Raw genomic sequence first — 25,601 nt, forward strand, 5'->3', positions numbered from 1 at the left:
GTATAAGGTGTAAGGAAGGGATCCAGTTTCAGCTTTCTACATATGGCTAGCCAGTTTTCCCAGCACCGTTTATTAAATAGGGAACCCTTTTCCCATTGCTTGTTTTTGTCAGGTTTGTCAAAGATCAGATAGTTGTAGATATGCAGCATTATTTCTGAGGGCTCTGTTATGATCCATTGATCTACATCTCTGTTATGGTACCAGTACCATGCTGTTTTGGTTACTGTAGCCTTGTAGTATAGTTTAAAGTCAGGTAGCGGTGATGCCTCCAGCTTTGTTCTTTTGGCTTAGGATTGACTTGGCGATGCAGGCTCTTTTTTGGTTCCATATGAACTTTAAAGTAGTTTTTTCCAATTCTGTGAAGAAAGTCATTGGTAGCTTGATGGGCATGGCATTGAATCTATAAATTACCTTGGGCAGTATGGCCATTTTCACGATATTGAAAAAAAAAGGAACTTAAAGATTCCCACCCTATTATTAGTGTCTTAATAAAATAGACAGTGAGGATAAAGAAGAAATGGAGCCACTCTGATGTTGGTGATTGCTATCTCCACCTCTCTTTCAAGGAGCCCTAGCACCTGCAAGCCTTGAGGACATAGTGACTCACTCTTCCAGGGAAGCCCTCAGGGATCTTGGTGTGGGGAGAGTGAAAGAAAAGGGGAGGCCGGTTTTCCAAGGCATGTGGCTGAACTGAAAATTGCAGCATTGCTTATCATGGTTTCCAAATATTGTAAAGTGATGCCCATTTACTCTTTATCAACGAAAAGCAATACTTTAATGATTTAAATTTTAAGAACAAGAGGGATTGCAAACAAAGTTTTTGATATCTTTGCTGCCTCTGCCATTTCTACAAAGCCTAAATTTGTTAAGTTATTAAGTAAAATGCTAGTTATGTCTGGTGATATTTGAAAATTGAAAATAGAAGCAGGAATGCTTCTGGAAGAGAAAAAGTATTGTGTAACAAATATGGTTTCTCTATTTAATTGTTCATAAAAGGTATACCCTTCCAGGTCTGATTCATTCATTCAACAATTATTTATTGAGCACCTGCTATATGCCAAGCAATGTTCTAGGCAGTGGGAATACAGCAGTGAAGTGGTAGACAGGGTCTCTGCCCTCATGGAGCTTTCATTCTTTGGGAGAGACAGATAATACCTGGGTAACTGTTAAGTGCTGGTGTACAGAAATAGACAACTAAAAGTGCTAAGAAGAAAACAAAAGCTGATCAAAGAATTTAGTAAAGGAATGAATGGGAGTCTCTTTTAGAGGAGAGGGCATCTGAGCAGAGATCTTGGTGAAGGGCAGAAATAAGTTTGGGTTCAATGAAATGTGATAGGAGGATAATGGAGGGCTTGGAGTTGAGGGTCGGGGGTTTGTGGCATGACTTAATTTATGTTTTTAAGAGGTCACTGTTTGATGTATGGAAGGTGCTTTACGGGGCGAAGGGTGAGGTGAGGGCACATGGAAGCAGGGAGACCAACATTTTCCGGGCTCAGAAGAAAGATGACTGTGTTAGTTCACGTCTTCCTAGAAGAGCCACCAAGCCAGGATTAACTGTGCCAGGATTTTGTTAAGGGAAAGGAGAGAGGGAAGGAAGGGAGGTTAAGTTAGGTGGGAGTGCAGTCTAAGGACATTTCAGCAAGGCCATCAGAGGAGCCCCAGCTCTCCCAGGAACAGGCCTGCCTTAGTATCCCTGGTGCATTGTCACCGGTAGGGTTAAGCCCTTTGAATGTGTCCCCTCACCCCCGCCCTGCATGGCATGAATGGATTGCAGAGCTTAACAGCTCGGCCCTTGTTCAGCTTCATCCCCTGCAGCAGAAGAACCAGGAGGTGCATCTTCTGTTTGCCACGTTGGTGACTGAAACAGAGTGATAAATGAGAAGTGAGAAGCTGTGAGGTTTGGGGTATATTTTGATGGGAAAACAGGCTGGACTTATGATAAAAGGGTGGGTGGGGTGTGAGGGAAAGAGAAGAGTCAAAACTTACTTCTAGGCTTTTGACCTGATTGTCTGGCTGAATGGTGTTGACATGAAGGTGCCTGGGGGAGGAATGAACTGAGGACCTGCCAATTTCGAGAGTTCTGTTGCTCTTCCCAGTGCTCCCAAGATTGTGATTGTTATTCACTTTTGATTCTCCTCTCCCTTCCTACAAAAAGATTGGAGGAGATTCTTTCTATGTTGGACATAGAATAGAATAATTGAAACAGATGAAGAGATATTGGTTGTCCGTATGTTCCCAAGGCTCTGTGGCATGTGTAATTTGGAGTTTTCTAAGGGTAAAATGACCGTTTAATTTACCTTGATAGATGATCTGGGGTCATTCCCTTTGTTTTAGGTGATTTTGGTCCTGTGAAATTAAAATTAATCTGAATTCCTGGGTTACTGTTTGGAAAGTTTAAAGTGTTTCATGCCATTACAGAAAAGGTACTTGAGGTATAAGATGGTAGATTTTTGACTACAGGCCACGCAGAGATTGTGCGAGCCATACAGGGGTTTGGATTTAAAGAAAGCCCAAAAGATATGACTTATTATATGGCCTTTGACATATTCAGTAATTTTAAGCACACCTAACTAGGTGAGTAGTTATAAGACAGCATTGTAGGTTCTTCACATTTATTTCATAAGGGATACTACTTACCCCAATCTATATTGCCAAAGAACTAAATTAGGTTTATTATGTATGTTTATAAAAAAACTTAAAATAATTGAACCATTCTTCACGTTATTGTGGTTTTAAACATCTACTTTGCTTATGACCTAATTCTCACATTCTTTTTAAACAAATAGTGTGTGTTGATTGCCTCTACCACATGCCAGGCCCTGTCAGGTGCTGAGGAAATAAGATAATAAGAAGTCCCTGGCCCCAGAAGCCCATAGTTAGCAGAGGAAAGTAACCATCTCTACACTACATACGCTAGTTATAATGCGATGTCGGGGGTGCTACATTGCCAAGGATTGCAATGTTCCAAGAAAGTACAGAGAAGGAAGATGTTATCCTAGAGGGAAAGTGATGACTTAGTCTCTATGGTGGAATGTTTGTCAGGCAGAGGAAAGAAGAGCTTTACAAGGAAGAAGAGTCTAGTGTGAACAATAACCAAATCAGACATAAAAGTACATGCCATGGATGGGCAGTTCTGAAGTCTGGGAGCCTAGATAACCTACCCAGGAGGGAGTTGAAGCTTGAATCTCTTTGTATTCTCTGCCAAGGAATTTGGAATTTATCCCAGGGATAATGTGCACTGTTGAATGATCGTGAGCTAGAGAATGGATATGAAGAAGTTTCCGTTTCAGAAAGAACATGGTGGTGGCAGTATTGAGAGTCAGAAGGCACAGGTGGCCATCTCTGAGTGGGACAAAGGGACAGTGACTCTGTAACTGTTGCAGTAGTCCAGGTGAGACATCATTATGAGGACCTAAACCAGGACAGGGATCCTGAGAGTATGGATGGAGTGTGCAGGACAGACCAACAGGCAATTCTGGATTGGGGGTAGGGGAGCCACCTGAGTCATGAAATAGAGGGGAAGACAAGATGGCTGTGAGGTTCTAATTTCCATGCAGGGGGCCGGAAGACAGTATGCTTTGGTGGGAAAAGTTAGGCAGACCTGGGTTCAGTTTGCTTAGATATGTTACTTTACTTCTATCAGCCCTTAGTTCCTCATATGTAAAATGGAAACAGAAAATCCAACCTTGAAGTACTTTGTGGGACGGATGGTGATGCTGTCCACTGAGGAGAGTTGAAAACACAGAAGGAAAAGACAAGTATGGAGTAAAAGGTAGTGGGAATCTGGGAAAATTATCTCAGTCTTCATGACAGTCCTATGAGGTGTAGGTGGTATTACTGCCATCATTTTATAGGAGAACATATGGAGACATAGAGGGAATAACTTGACTAAGCCCACATAGAAGAAGTGGGATTTGAATCTGAGCTGAAATTCAATTCTGATTCCAGAACCTAGGCTTAATTCCCACGTTCTGCAGCCTCCTAAGTCTTTCATCATACATATACACACACATACTGTCCTTATCCTCTAAATCAAAGCCTCACAGGACTTCCTGTACTTTGTGTAGTAACCCATAACCCTGACATCTTTTATTCTGTTGTTTGTGAAAAAGAAAAAAGAAAAAAAATTGTTGGGTACAACCTATTGAGTTTATGCACTTTTCATGAGCCATGACCCACAATTCAAAAAACATAGACATAGAGCTCGGAAAGAATAAATGGAGTTTCTGTGGCTTCTGTCAGTAAGTAGCATTGCATTTTTTTGTTGTTTGGTTTTTAACCAATTATTTTGAACTCTGATTGTCCCAGGAAGAGATTATTTCTCCAGTAACTGCTGGGTAAGTCCATGTTACCCTTGGCCTGTTTTCTATCTTAGAGGAGCAGAAGAGGTTTTAGTTGCAGATGACCTGGGCAAGTGGTAGTGCTCATACTCCAAGTGTTCTCTCACTAATCCCTCTCTTCTGTAAACTGCAGTCTTTAACCGACCATCCCATTATGTGTCACCCTTCCCATGTGTATCAGACAGAACTAGTCTTTGTACCTTCGCGCCTGCAGCATCTAGCACAGCACCTGGAACAGAGTAGTGGCTCAGTATGTGCCAGATGATGGGGTATACCGGCTGGGCCGGCTTGCCATCTCTTCAGTACAGATGCTGTCTCTGCCAAGCGGCCAGCCAGATGTTTCAAGTCTGGGAGCTTGCAAGGGTGGTACTAATCTAGATCTACTGTTCCTGGACAGGCCTTGTTTGTTTTACAAGGAAAAGATTACTCGTAGATTTGAAGACTCTAGTCCAATTCTACCATTGTCCTCCCAAACACAAGCTGGAAAACAAAATTTGAGAAACATTAATGTACCAGTGTGACAATGGGAAAACTATATATGAAACTTTGAGTACATGGAACCTCCTAAAAGGATTTTAGTATAGAATAGAATTAATAAATAATAGAGCCTCCGAAGATAGTAATTATTGGTAGAAGAATAAAATAAACATTATATCTAATAATAATTGTCCCCAAGGAATATGCATCTTAGCCCGATAGAGATTAGGGAATTGGAGGAAAAAAATATGTACATGTATACCCACAAATGTAAATATGTGTAGATATATATGTATGTATATATACACACATATATGTAGATTTCTATATATGTAGATTGACTCTGTTTACAATGAAAGAAGCTGAAACTGCCATTTTCAGGACTTTGTTAACATAGGTTTTTGCTTCTTTAGTTCAAAATTAGAGTACAAGAACATTTGCTTGGACTTTAGTGCATTATTTAATCAAGTAAACGTGCTTAAGAAGAAAAGTTCTGCTTGAATGCTTAAATACCTCTTTAAAAAATAAAGGCAACCCTTTTTTTAGTTGAACATTGAAGTTGATCACATAGAACTAAAAGGCAAAGGAACACCCGGATCAGCACAGGAAAAAACAGGCTTAGCTTTGCCACTTGAGAAATTTAAGATAGTTATAGGAATGCATTTTTACTAAAAACCATTGCTAAATCAATGCAGGCAAATGAGGATCTATCCTGTTTCTTCTCACCTGAGAGAAGATTAGACCCCGTTTCTTGGTAATACAGCCTCAGGTTTGTGTGTTCTTGCTGAGCACAAACAATAGGCCAGCTGACCTTTCACATTCCCACCCAATCCTGCAATTCAGCTTCATACCTCCCCTTTCAGCACGGCTTTCCAAACAGTAGCCAGGACTCCTTGTACTCTTTAAGTATTGTCACTGTGCATGCCAGCAGGTATTTGCGAAGATTGTGATGATGTTTTCTAAGAGTTCATTTAAAACTAGAGCCCTTAGTCAGTTTCTATTCATTCCTCTTTATAGTTTAACTTTCTGTTAGGTGGAGCCATATGAAATTGCCATCTCCGCAGGTCACAAAGATCAAATATTTGAAATTTCGTATGGCCAACCTATAGTTGAAAATGTATCAGTGCTTCCTATATATTTTGCGTTTTGCTTGGATTATTGTGCATTATTTTGTTTTGTTTTGTTTTCCAGCAATTGGGAGCAGTAGTTTCAGCCCACGACCAACTCACCAGTTCTCTCCACCACAGATTTACCCTTCCAAGTAAGATGTATTTTCTCTTAATCAGTAAATAACTTCTCTGAGTAGACATTTATTTAAAGTCATGTCTGTGCCCACATGTTCCATCTTAATTTAAATGAAAGTGCATTTCATAGAGATGTAAATATATTGACACGAATTTATTTTGAGCATCATGTAGTGGAGACACTGAAGTATTTCAGTGCTTTGTCAATTCTGTGTGAAAGTTTTACTTTAAGATACAATATTTAGCTGGAATTTGTGATGTGGTTGTTAATCGGTTTGCATGTTTCCATCTAATGCATGGGCTTTCTATTTTCTGTCATTTCTGACAAATAGCAGACCATACCCACATATTCTCCCTACCCCTTCCTCACAAACTATGGCTGCATATGGGCAAACACAGTTTACCACAGGAATGCAACAAGCTACAGCCTATGCCACGTACCCACAGCCAGGACAGCCGTACGGCATTTCCTCATATGGTGAGTAACCTGCTTTTGCAGTGGTGGCGTTGTCGCATGGGCACGCGTGTATTAATATATTTGAGTGGTACTTAAAGACCCAAGCCTCGGCCAGTTTAGAAAGTGTTGTCACCTTCTGTGTCTAAATTCTTAGTATGATTGTTTCTAAAGAGCATTATAAGAACTGGTAGCCCCTTATCTTGAGGTCAGAGGTAGCGAAAAGATTATGTGGTTCGTATGCCTTCTTGCTCTCACTTTTCTCGATTTATATCTCAATCCTGAATTTGCCATTTGAGCACTGGGCTCTGGAATCCAAAATATTTTTGTGCATATTTGTGATAAAACGTCTGTGAATGAAGTCTTTTGGAGTACAGATTCATTTCCTATTTATCAGATGCCTAGCTGTGATTAGGGACGTACAAGTAGAATTCAACAAACTCTTGCTTTAAACTCGAGGGTGGTAATAGTCTCACGTTTCAGCATTATCAACCATTAGGAAAAGTGATCTATATATCACTGCCTGGAGTATACTTTGAAGAGGCAAATCAGGAAACATTTAAAGCTCACATGGACATTTGTTCTTTCCCACCTGGAGATTATCTTTATCTTGGTGTAATTTAACTCACTTTTTACGGGTCAGTACCTGTAAATTAAAAATAAATCCAACAAAATCCCAAAGCTTAATTAAAAAAAGTTTCAGAATTTCAAAATACCTTTTCTTCCATTAAGTTGTCATTGCAATTCTAAGTAGATTGAACTGAGTAGAAACACTTGAATTATTGGCATTTTATTAAGAAAAGAATAAAAACTAGTGATCAAGGAATAGTACATGGACACTTGGAGGAAAGGATTGATAGAATAAGTAATTCTGTGCAACAAGTACAGAATTTTTTGTGACCAGTATTCTAATTGTGCTTCTGCTTGATACTGTTTTGTAGTATTCTTTTCTGTGGTATATAAAAAGAATTAATGCTCTTCCTTAAGTATTTCGTTAATAATTAGAAGGTAAATTACTTTATTCTTTTTAATTCTATCTCAAACAAAATCAACTGTATATGAATTTCTTATAAAATACATACAAATAATCTAAATTATATATGACTTCAGCATTTATAGTTTTATTTTAAAACCATCAGAACCAATGTTTTCTAGATAGGTATTTTTAAAGTAGACTTTAGAGACAGCCCTAAATGGAATTTTAAAAATTATCTCTCGTTTCCATAACTTTTATTCACAGTTTCTCATATAATATTAGCTATGGATTAAATTTAGCTGGAATTTACTTTCAAACTATTCTTGGACTAAAAGAAGAAAAAGGATCAGCTCCCATTCTATAACAGAAGTCAAGGCAGTCTTTGATTTACGTTCTCAAAATTTATTTGTGAGATGGTTATTTGAAGTGTAAATGTATTTTCCAGTCCACACAGTTCTAAAGTACTATCAGCCTGCCAGTGCTGCCATTGGAAGGTGCCATTCCCATCACTGCCCTGGCTACCAGCCACACATCTTTCTTCTTCCTTCTCCTCCCCATTCAGTCATGGTGGGACCTGGACATCTCCCTTTGCCAGTTTCTGAGCTCTGGGTTAGGGGTTCCTCCAGTTCTAAACCATTAATGAATGTCCTTGTCTGAAATAGCTGTTCAAAGAGTGTGAGATGAGCAGAAGATCTGGGAATAGAATCAGAACTAGCAGAGTGAGGATGGGGATTTTAATGGGATAGATGGGGATAAGGGAGGCGGAGAGAGTGAGGCTCAGTGTGAAGGGCTTTAATTCCAGAGTTTTCCACGGTTATAAATTCCCAGGGAATAATTTTCAGTTCTTAGCATTTTCCTAATAACCTCCGTCTTCTCTTTCGGGAACTTGAGTACAAGGAGATGCCCTGAGTACTTCTGATCCAAAAGTTCTATTTTTGGGGCCAGTGCATTGAAAAATATGTCATCCTTCTCCCCTTTGCTCATTCATGAAGGAAGAGCACATAGCTTGGGTTTTAACTGCTGATAGTCAAGGCTCAGATGGTCTTACAAAACTTTCTCCAAGGACTTGTGCTCTTGACTTTTTATTTAGACCCTGTAAGAAAAGATTGGCATATCTTTTTATCATGAAAATGATAGATCAATGGGGAAACACAAATTCATTCTGTTTTTTGCTGGATCTGCTTGGAGTCTGCCAGTGAAATGAGTTTGCCACTTCTGTAGAAGTCACAGAGATAGGCGTGGCTATGGGTGCTTTCTACCTCTTTCTACCTTTCCTTACATGTTCTTATCACAAAGATCCCCATCTGGAACAATAGGCTAGAAACAGAATAAAAATACATGAATTAGGCCGGGCACAGTGGCTCACACCTGTAATCCCAGCACTTTGGGAGGCCGAGGAGGGCAGATCACGAGGTCAGGAGATCGAGACCATCCTGGCTAACACGGTGAAACCCCATCTCTACTAAAACTACAAAAAATTAGCCGGGCGTAGTGGCGGGTGCCTGTAGTCCCAGCTACTTGGGAGGCTGAGGCAGGAGAATGGCATGAACCCAAGAGGCAGAGCTTGCAGTGAGCGGAGATCGCACCACTGCACTCCAGCCTGGGTGACAGAGCGAGACTCCGTCTCAAAAAAAAAAAAATACATGAATTGGCATTTTATTGGTATAGGTGAAGGCTGGAAGCAGATCAGTATAGTCTCAAATGCAGCAAGAGGTGGAAAATCCCTAGGGGTGACAACATGGAAAGAAAGGGATTTTCTAAAGCCGTCATGCCACCTGTCTGGGGCAGGTGTATTTGCAGGGACCATTTCTATGTGTGGGTTATTCATTGGTTTGGGATTACCTTTACAGGGAAAATCACATTTTTAAAATGTTAAGGTTGTGTTAAGACTTAAATGTTAAGGTCATTATGAAGTTATTTAGAGATACTGCAGGAATGAAAGTAAGCACTCTCAGCCAAGAGTCAGATTCTCCCACTGCCTTAAAACAATTACCTAGCTGTACTCTGCTGATGAGATTCCCCTAAAATGGTAATAAACAGTAAGACTACTGTGTATTCTAGGTCCTAAAGATATCATTTATCTTAAGTACAAAGCAAAATTATTAAAAAATGTGAATTCCCTTGGCAAAAATTTTCCTCCCCTCCCTCTATGAGAATGAAGGAGAGTTGTTAACATGTATGACTGTCTTTAATTGTAATTAATTAAAGACAAAGCTGAGCCCCATACCTCAGTGCTGCCAAATCCAAGTCCCAAAATTACAGTGTTAGCCTGGTGTTTGGGGAAGTATTTGAGGGCCACAAATACATCATTTTTATATTATCATGTGATAAAAACAAAGGTACTTTAGACTACATCGAAAACAATTATAGTCAAATATTTCACACTAAAAGGGACAAAAGGAAACTGCTGGTCAACCTCACTTGTTTATAAATCACTGCCGTTTTATAAGATTCAGCTCATTAGTGTTCTTCTTCCTTTGTGCTTATTTTCTGATAGGACCTAGATATTCAGGAAAAGCCTTTCCACCATGTTGTTTAGTTCTGTGCCCAATGTTGCTTCTTTGGACTTCAAAATGAGTTGGTACTGAAATCAGCTTTGTAGTAGAAAGAGTAAAGGAGGGAAAAATACTGTGATGGTATAGGATCTAATTAATCTTTTTTTAATATAAAAAGATTTTAGTTTTAACACTAGTCAATATAGCAACTTTGGGATCATTTAGCTAAAATTTAATTATGGTTATTTACTGTGAAGGAGATGATCTTCAACTCTTACATAATTAAAACAACAAAATTAAGTATGAAAATGTATCACTGGAGTGACATTTTATAGAAGGGATGTGTGTTAAAGTGCAGTAAAACAAGAGAGAATAATGTAAATAGGCGTTCAAATCTGTAATCCTGGATTTAAAAAACTGAAGTTGTACTTTATGCTATTTCACTGAATGCCTGTATACCCTTTATTTTTGAGATAAGATTGGGGAAGCATCTGTAGTTAAACGGTTGTGGAAGTGTATGTTTTTGTATATTTACCAGCTTTTGAAAATGGACAGATAGATAAGCTATCACTAACTGATTTAGGTGCATTGTGGGCAGGCATCAAGACTGAAGGTGGATTGTCACAGTCTCAGTCACCTGGACAGACAGGATTTCTCAGCTATGGCACAAGCTTCAGTACCCCTCAACCTGGACAGGCACCATACAGCTACCAGATGCAAGGTCTGTATACACGTATTGCTATTTTCCTTAACCCTGTAGGTTGATAGTTACCTTCTAAAGTAGAATCTGATGTTCCATGTAAATAGTAAGTGATGATGGCAACTGGACTGGGCTTAGAGGCAGGACACCTGCTTCTAGTTTGGTTCATCACTTACCTATTTTCTAGGCCTAAATTTCCATATTTATAACATCAGGGGGTTAGACTGAATGATCTATAACATTCTTTCCAAAAAGCACTAAGATTTTTTGTGAAGTTGACATTTTTGCCTTTGTGTCTTCTGTCAGTTATAAAAGAAAAGAAAAAGTCAAAAGTCAGCCATGTAGGAGGTTGTGATATGGTATGTACTAAAAACTTACACACTTGGTATTACCATCCAACTTTTCCAAAAGGGCTGTTTTCTTTATTTTCATTATGAAGTGAGGCTTGGGGAGTGGCAGTCATAGCTCTAGAAATAAAGTATGTGATAAGTGTTGAATAATGATCTCCCAAAGAACAATTGATCAGATTTACAGACACCCAGTGAATCTTTAAGAAAATGCTCATAAGAATCAGTCCCTGGGTTCTGTTTTTGAAACTACAGACAAAACATAATGTAAGTACAAGTCAAATGGAATGACAGCTGTCATTGTCAAAGCTGGTCTCAAGAATACATAGACACTACTTAAAGTTAGCACATTGTTATCTTGCAAATAGATCTTTAAAGTGCTTGAGAATAGTTCTCACATAATTTAAACATTTTTCCTAATATCTTTTTACTACAGTTCAGTTCAGCAAATCATATTTGGCCTCCTAATAGTGCCAAGCCATAGTTGAATTAAATCCCTGATTATCTCTTTTTGATTGAAGGGGTTCTTTTTATAGTTATTATTATTTTTATATATTTTATCTTATTCTTCATTACATTAATAATATTTATCGCAGACAAATTAGAAAATACAGAGAAGCAAAAATAATTAGAGTCTATGTCTCATACATTTATTATTATCGTTATTATATATGTTTGTCTAGATATACAGTATGGGCCCATTATTTAACACAGTATTCAACCTGCTGTTTTTAGTAACAAGTACACTGTAATCATCTCTTCACGTCAGTAAGTTCTGTTCTATGGTATCCTTTTAATGGCTACATGGAATTAGCTAAATAGGTATATGTTATTTAACTAATTCCCTGAATAGGTGTATCGTATTGAACTAATTCCCTACTGTTTGACATTTAGAGCAATGCTATGCATCTCTTATCTACACACCTTTAATTATTTCCTTTGAATAAGTTTAAATGTAGAATTTCTAAGTAAATTGTTTTATGTTCCTTTAAGGATTTCCTATATATTTACACAAGGAAGGGCTGTGTGTTAAAGTGTACACATTTGATATCTTTCTTTGAAAAAAGTGTCATTTTGGTAGGTACAAGATTTCGTTTTTATACACATTTAGAAAAAACATAAAATGTTTTTTCTTCTCTTCAATGGTGGTCATCTTTATCTTATTATTTTTCACATTAAAGATCTTAGCCTTTTTAAATGTCTTATTAGTATGTTTCCTTAACAATGATATATATATATATATATATATGTTTATTTATCATTTTTAAGAGTCAATTTTCCTGTATAGCAAACTACAATTTTAGGGGACAAGATCGTTAACCTTTTCCTATTTGATTTTGCATTTGATTCAAAAGGCCTGAACTATAAAGTTTTGACATATTCAGTGATTATAAAATAAAAATTATTTTATAACAGATAGCATTTATTGGTAGAAGGATATTATTTATGTGCCTGATTCCAAAACTTTTATGCAGCTTTGGAAAAGAACTGTTCTGCACATGCTGAATATCAATTGAATAAAGGAACATAAAGAACAAAAAGTGATGGAAAGACTTTATTAATGAATTTAACAGTCCTAGGCTCTAGTAATGAAATGGATCATAAGGCAGACAAGGTCTGTTTGCTCATAGAGCTTTCATTCTTGCCAAAGAGAGAGACAGTAGACAAGCAACCAACTAAATTATACAATTGTAGATTCCTCTGGGAGACATCAGGAAAATAAAGAGTGCTGGAGGGGTCCCAGGGTCTAGCACGGTGCCCGTGGTATCCAGGTCTCCTTGAGGAGAAGTGGATCCTAAAAGTGGGAAAGAGGCAAGTGAAGTGCCCTGCCCAGAGCAGAGCTACAGAATTGTATGGTTCTGGGCCTGCGCCCATCCGCAGCCTTGCCGTTACCCATCCACCAAAAGCTAAGTACAGAAACTGAGAGTTAGCATCTAGAAACTGTCATAGTCAGTCAATAATAAATTTTATGTTTATTGAATCAAATAATAATTTTTTAAATGAGACTTATACTCTCTCTTTTTTTAGAGAATTTTTTTTCTTTTAGAAGTACATTCCTTTGTATTTTGCTCAGTTGTCAGTCTGTGAAGGATGGGAGGAAAAAACCAATCCTGGACCTCAGATAGTTTGAAAAATATTGTGCTTGAGAATTACTTTTATCTTGCTCTCCTCCCAGATCAAAACTTATGCAGCAGGAGCAATTCTTTTTCGACAAACCAGCCATTACAGTGTAGTGCATAAAAAAGGGGAAATGAATCAGTAGAAAAGGAAATGAATTTGGAAGAAAATAAAACTATTTTTTAAAAGAAATAATGACATGTATAGCACCAAATAAGGCATTGCTTTTCTATCCATAGATTTATTATCATCTGGGCTTACTGGATATTGCATTAAAACTTTGTGTGTGTTTTTGTACATCCCTTAGTTGAATGGCCTTTCCGTGGGACGTTAGGACCATTTCCCATGACTGAGGCATTATTTCACATGACCATCTTTATAATGATACTTCACTCAGTCTTAGACTGTTGGATATACGGGTTGAGTATTCCTAATCCAAAAATCTGCAATCCACAATGACTCAAAATTTAAAGCTTTTTGAGCACTCACATGATGCTCAAAGAAAATGCTTATAGGAGCATTCTGGATTTCAGATTTTTGGATTAGGAATGCTCAACCAGTATACAATGCAAATATTCCAAACTTTGAAAAAATTCAAAATCCAAAACATTTCTGGTCCCAAGCATTTCAGATAAGGGATATTCAACCTGTAATGTGACTTCCACATATTAAGCCAGATGCTCATATACTATTAATTTGAAAATTAACTTGCCAAAATGATGATGGATGGTGCTATATAATTTGCTGCAGAATGTATATGGCCAGATTTGGGGACTTAATTGTGATTAATATGTAGTTCTTAAATATTAAATACAGTATGAATACTGCTTCCCATTATTCAATGATTTTGTGCACCTAGTTGTGGCAGTCTGTTGACCTTTGAGTGTCTTTTCAATACGTGTTTTTTAATATAGTAATTTCTACAATGTCTAAAATTATTTTCAAAATTCCCTCAGTTCTTTTAATCCTTAATGAATAACAGTGATTATTTGCTTATATCAATTTCATCTTATAGCTATTAAAATGTATTTGAATCCTGGATGAGAATATACTTTGGCAATATGGGGGATATTTTTGCCTAGCTTTATTTCCGGGAAATCTTTTCAACTTTAAAAATATAAGGTATGATGACTAGTTATTCAGAGATTTACCTGTTCAAATTTAATATCAGAATTTTACAATGATAGAAGAACTATTTTAGTAGCTAGTAGCCCAGGGGAAATATTCTAGTAGCCCCAAAAACTGAAGTGTGACATGTATGCTTCCTCTAAGTGTTTTGCTGATTAATTTAAAGAAAACTTATGATGATCACCTCTTTGGTTCTATCAGACTTAGAAAGACTGGAGTAAAGGTACAGTGAAATCTGGCTCCCTGGTTAGCAGTATGGGTTCTGCAGTAAGACTGGCTGTCAGCAGTTCTACCTTTGCTTTCTGTGGGCCTTCAGCATGCGACTTGACTCCTTCACATGTGTTTCCTTATCTGGAATTTGGGCGTAAGATCTACTCCCACACTACTGTTGTGAGATGTCGTTGAGATTGTCTGTAAATCACTCTCACCAACCTATGGTACATAGTAAGAACTCAAATGATTATTGTCTATTTTACTGCTCTCATTGCAGTGGTGAAGTGGTTACGATTACCTTCATTATTATTATTATGGTCCAGCTTTCTGGAATAGTTCCAGATTAGGTAGCATTACCTAAATGCTCCTTCTCTTCCCCCCACGACACACAAAATGTAATTAAAATGTTAATATGAATAATAATAATATATATAACAAAATATATTTTAGCCATGAAAGAGAACTTTAAGAAACCAATAACCAAATAAGCATGGCAAAAAAGGAGCCAGATGTAATTAATATGCTGGCATGGAAGGAAACTTACTATCAACAAAAGTCAAGCTTTTTGTACATGATACCAAAAAAGGGGGGGAGAAACAACATGAAGAAGAAAATCAGGAGAGAGGAAAAGCTGTGTGGCGATAGTGCTGAATGGGGTGTTGGAAAGTGACAGTGAGGAAGCAAGGAAGAGCCGCTGGCAAAAAATAAACTCAGCTCTGCAGTGGTGGGAGAGAGAGAGGCGTCAACCGAGTCCTTGTTGGTCACGAGAGGCCCTGCAGTCACCTCTCTGCTTTGAGTGCTAAGAATGGGTGAAGAAAGAGGCCTCCACCAGTCACTGGAGCATCGAATTGTTTAGTTCAGAAAATTAGGGAAGAAGATGGAAATGTGACAAGCTGTGCTATGTAGAGATGGAAAACTCTAGTGCCCATACAACAAAATAAAATAACAGTTGACATTTGTTGTTTACTTTTTATATGCCAAGGACTAACCTAGTTATTTCCCTTGTGACATCTTATTTAATCTTTACATAACTCTGAAGAGTTACTTTAAAAAGATAAGAACCTATGGCTCATGCCTGTAATCCCAGCACTTTGGGAGGCCGAGGTGGGCAGATCACCCAAGGTCAGGAGTTTGAGACCAGCCTGGCCAACATGGCAAAACCCCGTCTCTATTAAAAATACAAAAATTAGCCAGGTGTAATGTCACGTGCCTGTAATCCCAGCTACTCGGGAGGCTGAGGTAGGAGAATCTTGGGACCGTGAGGTTCAGTGAGACAAGATCGTGCCACTGCACTCCAGCCCGGGCAATGGAGTGAGACTCTGTTTCCAAAAAAATAAATAAATAAATAAGAAGAACCTGAAAATGCTAAAGAATGCATAAAATTAGTAATTTAGTTTGTATAATATCAACAGTTAAGAATGGCTACTCAAAACGGAGAATGGCTTAGAACTGTCAGACCTCGTTGTTGTACATACACCTAAGTTACAGAGCTCACGGTAGTGGCTTTTAAAGAAAACTACAAAAAGCCAAAATGTAGTTGCTTGGTCTTTAAATTTTTCTGAAGGGCAGGCTTGATCGTTAGAACTAAACCATTGCATTACATACTTAGTTATATAACTAGTCAAACACCAATTCGTGAAGCTCTAAAAACAGCTTCTTAGAAAACATTTCTGAGCACTGTCAGTGCTTTCACACTTGCACAGCCTTTCAAGAGCAGATTTGGCAAGTTACGGCCATTTTGCCACTGTCAAGCCTTGTGAACCGGGCCAGCCTTCCTTGGTGCCCTCATTTGCTCCAAGTGATCCTTCTGGAATCACCCTTTCAGCTCCAACTTTCAACACTTCTCTCCTGCCAAGCAGGCTTCTGTGAATCTGACACATGCCATTTTAAACTAAACAAGGATCAGATTTTCGTCGTGCATGCTCTAATACTAAAATTCCGTGAAATAAAACCTCAGTGATTGGGAAATCTGATTGTTTTCACCTTTGCCGCAAGATCACTGGAAAATTCTATTCCTGCTTTAATTTTTCTTTTGTGCACCACTAAAAGGTTAGAAACTTAAGTTCAGCGGAGAAAGACAAAGTGTTCTTCTTCATAAACAACTGTAGAGTTCAACCTGAGGAGGTGAAATCTTTGCTTATTCATTTTTGACGTTTTCCTGTTCCGCAGCGTTAGCTTTGGTTTTTCTGGAAGAAGTTTTGGAATGGTCTGGGGAGGTTTTTCTTCACACACCATTGGCAAAGCTGATGCAGATGAGTTAGCTGAATGGGTGGGTGTGGATGGACAGAGTGTGCCTGGAGACCCTTGGGTCAGTTCTGCAAAAAATAACGTTTTTACTGCTGCTTACCAATCAAAGGGCACTGGCCACGACGGTGAAATGGGGTGTTGTGTGTGAGTTTGTGTGTGTGTGTGTGCACGCATGCATGAAAGGTAAGAAAACTGCTTAGCAGAAGCAGCTTCGGCCTCTGATTGCTTTCACAGAAAATCTCCCCAGTGTGTCATAAATAACCTTTATTCTCCTTTTATGTAAAAGAAACAACTAACTTGAAATCAAACCTTTAAAAATGCAAGGTCTGTACCTATCGCTGGTGTCGCCATCCATTTAACTCCACATACAGTATAGATTTATGGTTCCATCTAATACAGAAAACAATGGGCTATCTTTGTAATGGTGGTGCCCAATCATATGAGGAAAATAAAATTTTGTTTAGCAATTTGGCTGAGGTAAGGAAGTGTGTAGTTCACTTGCAAACAATTTTCACACACCTACAAAACAAAACCATTAAAATTAAGTTGTTACTTAACTGGTTAAGTCTCAGCTCTGTGGAAAACCCAGCTTTCCATAATAGCTTAGTTCTAGTGATTCTAGACTATTAAAGGTAATGAACATCTTTAGTCATATTTTAATCTCCAGTATCTAGTATTATGTCTAAAATATACAGATGTTTGCTAGAAGTGTCTATGTCACAATGAATGTTAGAAATTAAGGTTCATAAAAAAACTCTGATTTTCTTCATTTGGGGAAATGAATTTGGAATGTAGCATAATAAAAATTCAGTTAATTCACCATTTACAAGAGCAAAGACAAAGATATGGAACCAACCTAAATGCCCATCAATGGTAAATTGGGTAAAGAAAATGTGGTACGTATACACCATGGAATACTATGCAGCCATAAAAAAGAATGAGATCATGTCCTTTGCAGGAACACGGATGGAGCTGGAGGCCATTATCCTTAGCAGACTAATGCAGGAACAGAACACCAGCTACCGTATGTTCTCACCTATAAGTGCGAGCTAAATAATGAGAACATACGGGCATGTAGAGGGGAACAATACACACTGGGACCTGTCAGAGAATGAAGGGTGGGAAGAAAGAGAGGATCAAGAAAAATAACTAATGTGTACTAGGCTTAATACCTGGGTGATGAAATAATCTGTACACCAAACCTCCATGACACAAATTTACATAACAAACCTGCATATGTACCTCTGAACTTAAAATAAAAGTTAAAAAATATATAAAACATAAATAAGACATTTCAGCTAATTTATTGTCATCGTATGTTTAATGTCATCTTTCCTTGTGTTAATACTCGTAGATAGAGCTGGTTGGAGACATCACAGAATCATCACGATGGTAGTATAGAATGAATTCCTTTCTGAGTGTTTTATTGTCCTAGAATATCAATAATGGTATAGGACATTCCCATCATCCTACACCAGGGAAGGTGTCAGGATCTGCCATGATAGATCGAAGGGGCTGTACAGATGTACATGTACTAAACTCAGAGGGCCCTGGAAACCCTGCTTTGTTTATTTTCCTTTAGGCTTTATTGCTCTCACTTAGAGAAGAAAATAACACAACTTCTCACTCCCTCTTTGTATATAATGTTGTTTGTTCTGCTAAAGAGATTGGGGTTCAAACTAGTAAGGAAAGACAATAAATCAGGGCAGAGGTTTGTTAAAGGGTACGTGGAAGAGGCACAGCTCTGCCGCCATCACACCTCATGCATCCCTGCCTCATTATGAAGTGGGAATGATCCAGTAACATCACCCTTGTTTCCTTTGATCTGCCTCTCTGTAGCTTTTCAAATGTATGCCTGAACCATTTCAGTTCATTAGTCATTTAGAACCTAAAAATTGCTTAACTGAATATGCTGTTATGCTTTAAAAATTTTTTATTATCTATAGAAAAGGTATTTTTACTTTAAAAGATAGTGGTTTTAGGAAAATATACATTAAACGTAAAAAAGTAATCTGTGATAAAGCATTTGAGATTTGTACTTTCTGACGTAAAATGAAATTGAAGAATAGCTATTGCAGCTTGCACTGATGTGCAGAATTGCCCCTTAATTGCTTTGCCACTCTTCTCATATTTATTTTTTAGTTCTCGGCATTTTATGTTCTAGATTTTTTTTTTTTTTGCTTAAATTGATTGTATAAGTAATATTTTGTTTCACTTCTTTTGGCATCTTGTATATTTCAGGTGTTAAAAATTGGATAAAAATTTCTTGAAATCTGGGCACAGCAATAATTAGTGACCCATACCAATATTGTTTTCTTCATGAGTTGTTTTTAATTAAAATATATAGAAATATATCAAGACAGGTAAATGTAAAGGCTTTGCAGTCTTTATAACCTGTGCTAAAAGTTCTCTTTGGAAATAAAAACTATTACTGGGACAAAAAGGAAAACTTGGTCATTTAAAATCTATCTTCCAAGGAAGGGGAAAAATCCTGCTTTTAAATAGCCCATCTGGCCTTCGAAAGCTTTTCCCCAGGGAGCCGCACTAACTTCTGCCACATAGATCGTGCTTGATGATGGACATAGCCCATGGCAAAGAGGCCAGAGATGGAAAGCAAATGGACTTCTGTGAAAATACACGAGGGACAAACAGCATCCTGCTTGCCCAGTAAGCGCTAGAAAATGCTCTAAAACATGGCAAGTACAGACAGGCCCCAGCAGGTTCCAGCATTCTTATGTTGGCTGGGATTCTGGTTTTTAATGTGAGTCCTTGTTCTCTGTGAAGCAGACCTTTGACCTACTTGTTACTCCTTTTTTTTTTTTTCCTAAAAAAAAAGCTTTTTGAAGTTATAGCTGGGCAGTATTATCCAGGTTAAATCATACACAAAACTTTGATTTAATATTGTAAGTAATGTTTCAATCGACATGGGCTGTGTTCTTAACTACGAAGAGGTAGTGAAGATGTATTAAGAGAACTTTTGAGGGATGGGTTTGTTTTAAAACAAAAATTGCTTAGCACTTACAGAACTGCATGTCCCATGTAGGATCTTCAAGCAAGACTGTTTCTTGTTTGTTATGGTTTGACAAGGCCACCACTCTTTCTCTGCAGGAAGCCAACATTGATAAGAAGAAAACAAAGCAAAATCTTTGTGACGCACTGTCCCTGGGACACTTTATGTAATTTACGTTTAAATTTACTAGCCTAAAACGGAGTTACAACGAAGAAGTCCTTTAAAAATGGGATCATTTGATTCCAAATGTATTTATTAAATTTATTAGGTATGATTATTTCTGCCCTTAGTGTGTCTATGATTTTTGTGTAGCCAAAAATTAATACCACTTAATACCAATTTGCTTTCAACACTACTGATTCAGAAAATCTAAAAGGTAGATTTGGCATGACAGATCAGAAAACAATAACCTGGCACCAGAGATAATGGTCACCTTATCCATCCTCTACTTTTTGAATGAAGATGAGGACCCTGCCTCAGCCATCTCACATGATGATGTCGAAAATAACCTCAGAAAATGGATGTGGACAGATTGAACTATAAATGTACTCTAAAGCCATAGGATGTTATTGCATTCTGCATTTGAAGTTTTTCTTACACAAGCAAGATTTGTTTTCATTAATATACCTGTGCTATGCCAATCTCAGAGCTATGAGAGTGAATAGCCTCTTAGGAGGGCAGAATCTGGACCCCATGGGTCAGTGTTCTGTTAGGATCCTGACAGCTGGACTAACAAGGTTAACATTCCTATCAGCATGCCCCCATGGTATGTGGATGTGAAGTCCTTGTACCATCTCTGGGGTCCAGTGGTATTCATTGCTCAAATAGATGAGATTTTATGAGGTAAATATCCATGGATACTTAATCAACTTAAAATCTTATTTGATTTAAAGTCTGCTGGACTATTTATTGGAGATTCAAAAATATTTTAACTCCTTTCAGAAGGTGCTTACAGGTCCAGAATTTAACTTTCTTTATATAATTTAAATCTAAAGTGATTATAATCTGATTTCTAAGATAATCCTTTATACATCATGTAGTTTGAAAGAAACCAGTCGCCGAGTGTGGTGGGACACACTAGTAATCCCAGCTACTCAAGAGGCTGAGGCACGAGAATCTCTTGAACCTGGGAGGCGGAGGTTGCCGTAAGCCAACATCATGCCACTGCACTCCAGCCTGGGTGACAGATTGAGACACTGTCTCTAAAAAATAAAAAAACCCCAGCAAAATGTTCAGATAAAATCTGTTAAATATCAAAGTCCTCCAGATAAAGTCTGAGAAATAAGCTCAATTATTATTTATCTTTTCTTTCCCTACTCACTTTTTTAAATAGATGAAAAAATAAAGTTGAGAGACCTTCTTTTCTCTCTTAAAATCTTTTGTGGGCCTTAAAGTCATTCTTCCAAACTGTCCCCCTCCCCACCAACAAAAATCTATGGAAAGGTCCTCACCTGTCCCCACACCTAATACTTTATGACAATCGTGTTCTCACTAAATCCTTTAGTCACTTACCACATGGATTGAAATTCTCAAGCAACAGTACAATTCTGGCTCCCACTCGAGCCTAGATGAAGCCCTTCAAAGGCATGAGTCAGACACGGTTTATCCATCTCTATGTGAGGCAGACAGGATAAATATAGAAAATAAGCTTAAGGAACTTACGGTCAGAATGAAACAAGACTAAGGGGGACTTGCTTAGTACTGGTCTAACGAAGAGGTCAATTACATGGTATCAATTATTAGGGAGCTTGGGTTTCCAGAAGATAAACTCAGTACAAAGAGTAACAGTCAAGGAAAGCTTATTGGACAGATGAGACTTGGGTGAGACCTTGAAGGATGGAAAATGTGGAGTGAAGGAGGGAAGCATTAAGTAAGAGGAGCAAGACTGAGCAAGGTGAGTTTCCGCATGGGGAGCTGCAGGCAACAGCCTGGTTATAATATTCTTCTCCTGAGCACCCCCATCCCAAACCCCAAGTGGCATCTCCAGGCCCAGATAAACATTTGTATCCTTACATTTGTGACGGTTCTCTAGCTTTTCCCCCACCCCCAGCAATTCAGAATGGTAACATTTCATTGGTCCCAGTATACTAATGATGATTTGTTGGACATTTAGATTCTTGCATTTTGCCATTAAAGAATGCCATTTCTTTTCCTGAGCTGTTTTTCTTAAATGATCAAGAAACTTCCATCACCCACGATCAGTCACACTCCTCACCCAACTTCCTAAAAACTTTCTATTCTCTGATCTTCTTTGGATAGTTTATTCCCACCCTGTGCCAGGAGTGAGTACACTTCTTCCCTTTTTGGGGAAGCATGTGCTTTCCTTCCCAGTTTAACCAGGTGTCTTCATGTCATTTTGCTGAGCACCTCCTTAGCAGGGCTGTGGCACCCAAGTGAGTAATGCAGTGAGAGCTGTGACACCTGGGTGGGTGATGCAAGCTGATGTTCTTTGTGTCATCTTCATGAGTGTGTGGGATTTTCTAACTTTCTTCAAGGGATAGGTTCATGATGCCCACTTCTTTTGCATCACAACAACCTCTAGAGTTGTACCTATAAAGAATGCCAGTAGATGCTGTTGATGAAACTAACTTGAAAAGCTGTGTGTGTGTGTGTGTGTGTGTGTGTTTGTGATTAGAGATATATTATCTTCCCACTTAGAATATAAAAATAATCGACTTTAAAAGACAGCAGTGGAAGGACAAATAATGCTGTATCTTAAGAGATGTTGTGAAGGGAAAAATTTTCCAGTTTCCTCTTGTGGAAATGAGTGTCTCCCCTCCATGTCAAAAAAAAATAATAATAACCATGACTATGATTGTTAAAAATTATTTATTTATTTATTTATTTGAGAGAGAGTTTCACTCTTGTCACCCAGGCTGGAGCGCAATGGCATGATCTCGGCTCACTGAAACTTCAGCCTCCCAAGTTCAAGCGATTCTCCTGCCTCAGCCTCCCAAGTAGCTGAGATTACACATCCGGCTCATTTTTGTATTTTTAGTAGAGACAGGGTTTCACCATATTGGCCAATAGTTATTTAACTAGGTAAGCTTTTCCTTTTAACCAGTGAATAAGAAGGTATCCCTACTCCCACCCCAAACTCTATCGAGAATTATTGAAGCTTCACATGAAGCAATCTCTGTTAAACTTATTGATTGAGAAATAATGGGTTATAATGGGAATTCTTTCTACTTTGAGGAATTTTCATTATATAATGTGATGTAAAACCTTTCTTTATAGGATGTAGCTGCTCTATTTTATTTATCTGTAGGTGTCTTTTGATGTAAAGTCATTTGTTTCTAGAAAAGAAAATACTTCTATATTATTTTGATTAAAGAATCCCAAACATTACAGATAATTCTGTGACCAAAAGTTGTAAGTGAAGACCCTTGTAAATCCAACAGAGACTCTCAGTGGATTGATCTTAAGGGAAGGAGGTCTGTTTTATCCTGGTCATGTCTTATCCTGTCTCTCTCTAGCATCCAGGTTCAAGCCTGGTGTGTGACAGCCTTCTACACAAATGTGCCTCTCTTGCTAAGCCTGCAAGTGAGTCTCGCAGCCCATACACTGAAGCTTTCTGGGGAGCATGAGCATTGCTGTTTTGCCTTTGCTTTGTGGCATTCTAAACTTCAGTGAAATCCATCTGGTAGTGTTGGCACTGAAGTCTTCATTGAATTAGCTATCAAAGTGGAGCCCCTTCCTCCAGATGATCTTTAGCTCAGCTCAAGAACCAGAAATACCCCACACAGAGAGGCTCTGAGAAGCTTCAGCTCTGAATGCTTGAAGAGAATGATTACTTTCTTAGTATAAGAAGAAAGGTTATACTAGTTACATATTTTTGAAGCAATTGCTATAACACCTACTGAATTGGTACTAAAAATCAGACACAGGTATTTGGTAAACATGTGGATTTTCAGATTACGCCCTAGTCCTTCTGCCTCAGTGAGACTGATTTCTGTGTCTGAAAGGGAAGCCCAGGTATTTGCCTAGGAAGAACATGCACTTCCTAATGACTCTGAGGCAGTTTGTCAGGCATATTTTGGAAATGGTCATAAAAAAGGGAAATAACTCACAGACAAAAACCTTGCCATTCTGAGATGCAATTTACTATAGAGATTAAGAGCTTCAGTTCTGGAGCCAGGTGCCTGGAACTGAATCCCAGCTCTGCCACAGTTGCTTCTTACCTCCGGCAGTTTCTTCATCTGTAACACTGGATGTAACAGCATCCACCTCCTGGGGTGGCTGTGAGGAATCAGTGAGTTCTAATAGGCAAAATGCTTTATTTGGGCCTGACTCAATGTAAGCACTCAAAAATGTTTAAGTATTATTATTTGTTCTTGTCACTTCTGTTTTGCTTCTAACACTTTTTAATATAATTACAAAATAATCCCTGAGATTATTTATAAAATATAAATATAAATTATTTTAATATAATTGTTTTATAAAATAATGCCTGATATACTTTAGTGTATATCAGAACTTCCCATTATACAATATAAAATCGAGCAAGAGGAGGCAAGACAGCATTGTATAGACCTTAAAACCAGACAGGTCTGTGTTTGTATTTCACCTTCATTCCTTGGAAGCTGTGTTACTGTAACCTGACCCTCTGTCTCCTTATCTGCAAAATGGGAATGATGATACACCCTGTAGTATCAAGTTGTTGTGGAGTATAGGTGAAGCATGTATGGGCGAGCCTACTTCCTAACATACAGAGAGTACTCGATGGATATTTTCTGTTTTATTGTTATTATATTTTGCACTCTGGGGATATTTGTATGTTCCAGTCTTGGAGGTAGCATTTAGTCCGGAAAGTCACTTGGGCGCCATTTGGAGTACTGAACTGTGATTTACTTGGTCAGACCCTAAGTCCTATGTGAAGGTAGGTGGAGCAGCCCTGCGAACTTGATTCTGGTGGTGAAAAATTAATATTGCTTGAGCCTGCTTCTCTAGTATGTACACCTCTAGTATTGTTATTATATTTTGCACTCTGGGGATATTTGTATGGGTTAGGTGTAAATATCCAATTTTTTATAGGAATGTCAAAGTTTTTTTAGTTGTTTTGTAGGGGAAGGACTAGTTTACATATAATTAGTATTTGTTAGTTTACAGGTCAATTAGTACTTGGATTAAAATACTGATTAGTAAGTCATGGATGTGTGTGTGTGTGTGTGTGTATATATATCAAATACGTACGTCACAGAGATTGATAAACACACACATATATCATGGAGATAGATGGACAGATGATAGATGGATTGATTCAGCAACCCAGGTTTAGAGGGAAAGAGGAGAGAATGGGGATTCAGGGAGGCTTTTCTGAGAAAGGGGATTTCAAATTCTGCTGAATTGTGAAGTGTAATCGAAGTTAACCTGGATTTGACAGGAGGAACTAGGAGCTGTAAGGAGTAACATTAGAAAGCCTGCTGCATGTTGGTTTACTAGGGTTAGGCTAGAATGTATGCCCAGGTGCATTGGAGTCACAGTTGCTGGGAAAAGACCAAAGAAGTTCAAAAGATAAACTGGGTTTAGACCAGCTAAGGCCTAATACATAAACCCTAGTAAGCAGTTTGAATATTATCCTGAGGGCAACAGGGAGCCATTAAAGATTACTTTTTTTAAGCAGGGGAGTGACAAGATCAGTCATGCACATTGGAGAAAGAGTCTACTGACTTTGCAGAGAATGGGCTGGACAGTACCCAAAGCTGGGTAAAGAAACCAGTAGAGGAGGCTGTTGCAGAAGTCCCCTGCTGTGGCCTGGTCCGAGTTAGCAGCTCTGTTTGCCTAAGTCCTATGTGAAGGCAGGTGGAGCGGCCCTGCGAACTTGATTCCGGTGGTGAAAAATTAATATTGCC

The 25,601-nt window shown here is 38.2% G+C and overlaps 1 protein-coding gene across 1 annotated transcript in view; it reads left to right on the plus strand.

Annotated features, from left to right (window-relative positions):
* Positions 1-25,601, plus strand: part of EYA1 (EYA transcriptional coactivator and phosphatase 1) — a 335,724-nt gene that overhangs the window by 205,453 nt on the left and 104,670 nt on the right. Inside the window, exons 5-7 of the mRNA XM_030795255.1 lie at positions 6,009-6,078; positions 6,394-6,539; positions 10,570-10,707. Of these exons, the coding sequence (XP_030651115.1) occupies positions 6,009-6,078; positions 6,394-6,539; positions 10,570-10,707 (354 nt within the window). The remainder of the gene's footprint in view (positions 1-6,008; positions 6,079-6,393; positions 6,540-10,569; positions 10,708-25,601) is intronic.

This window comes from Nomascus leucogenys, chromosome 16, assembly GCF_006542625.1.
Source record: "Nomascus leucogenys isolate Asia chromosome 16, Asia_NLE_v1, whole genome shotgun sequence".
NCBI classification, from domain to species: domain Eukaryota; kingdom Metazoa; phylum Chordata; class Mammalia; order Primates; family Hylobatidae; genus Nomascus; species Nomascus leucogenys.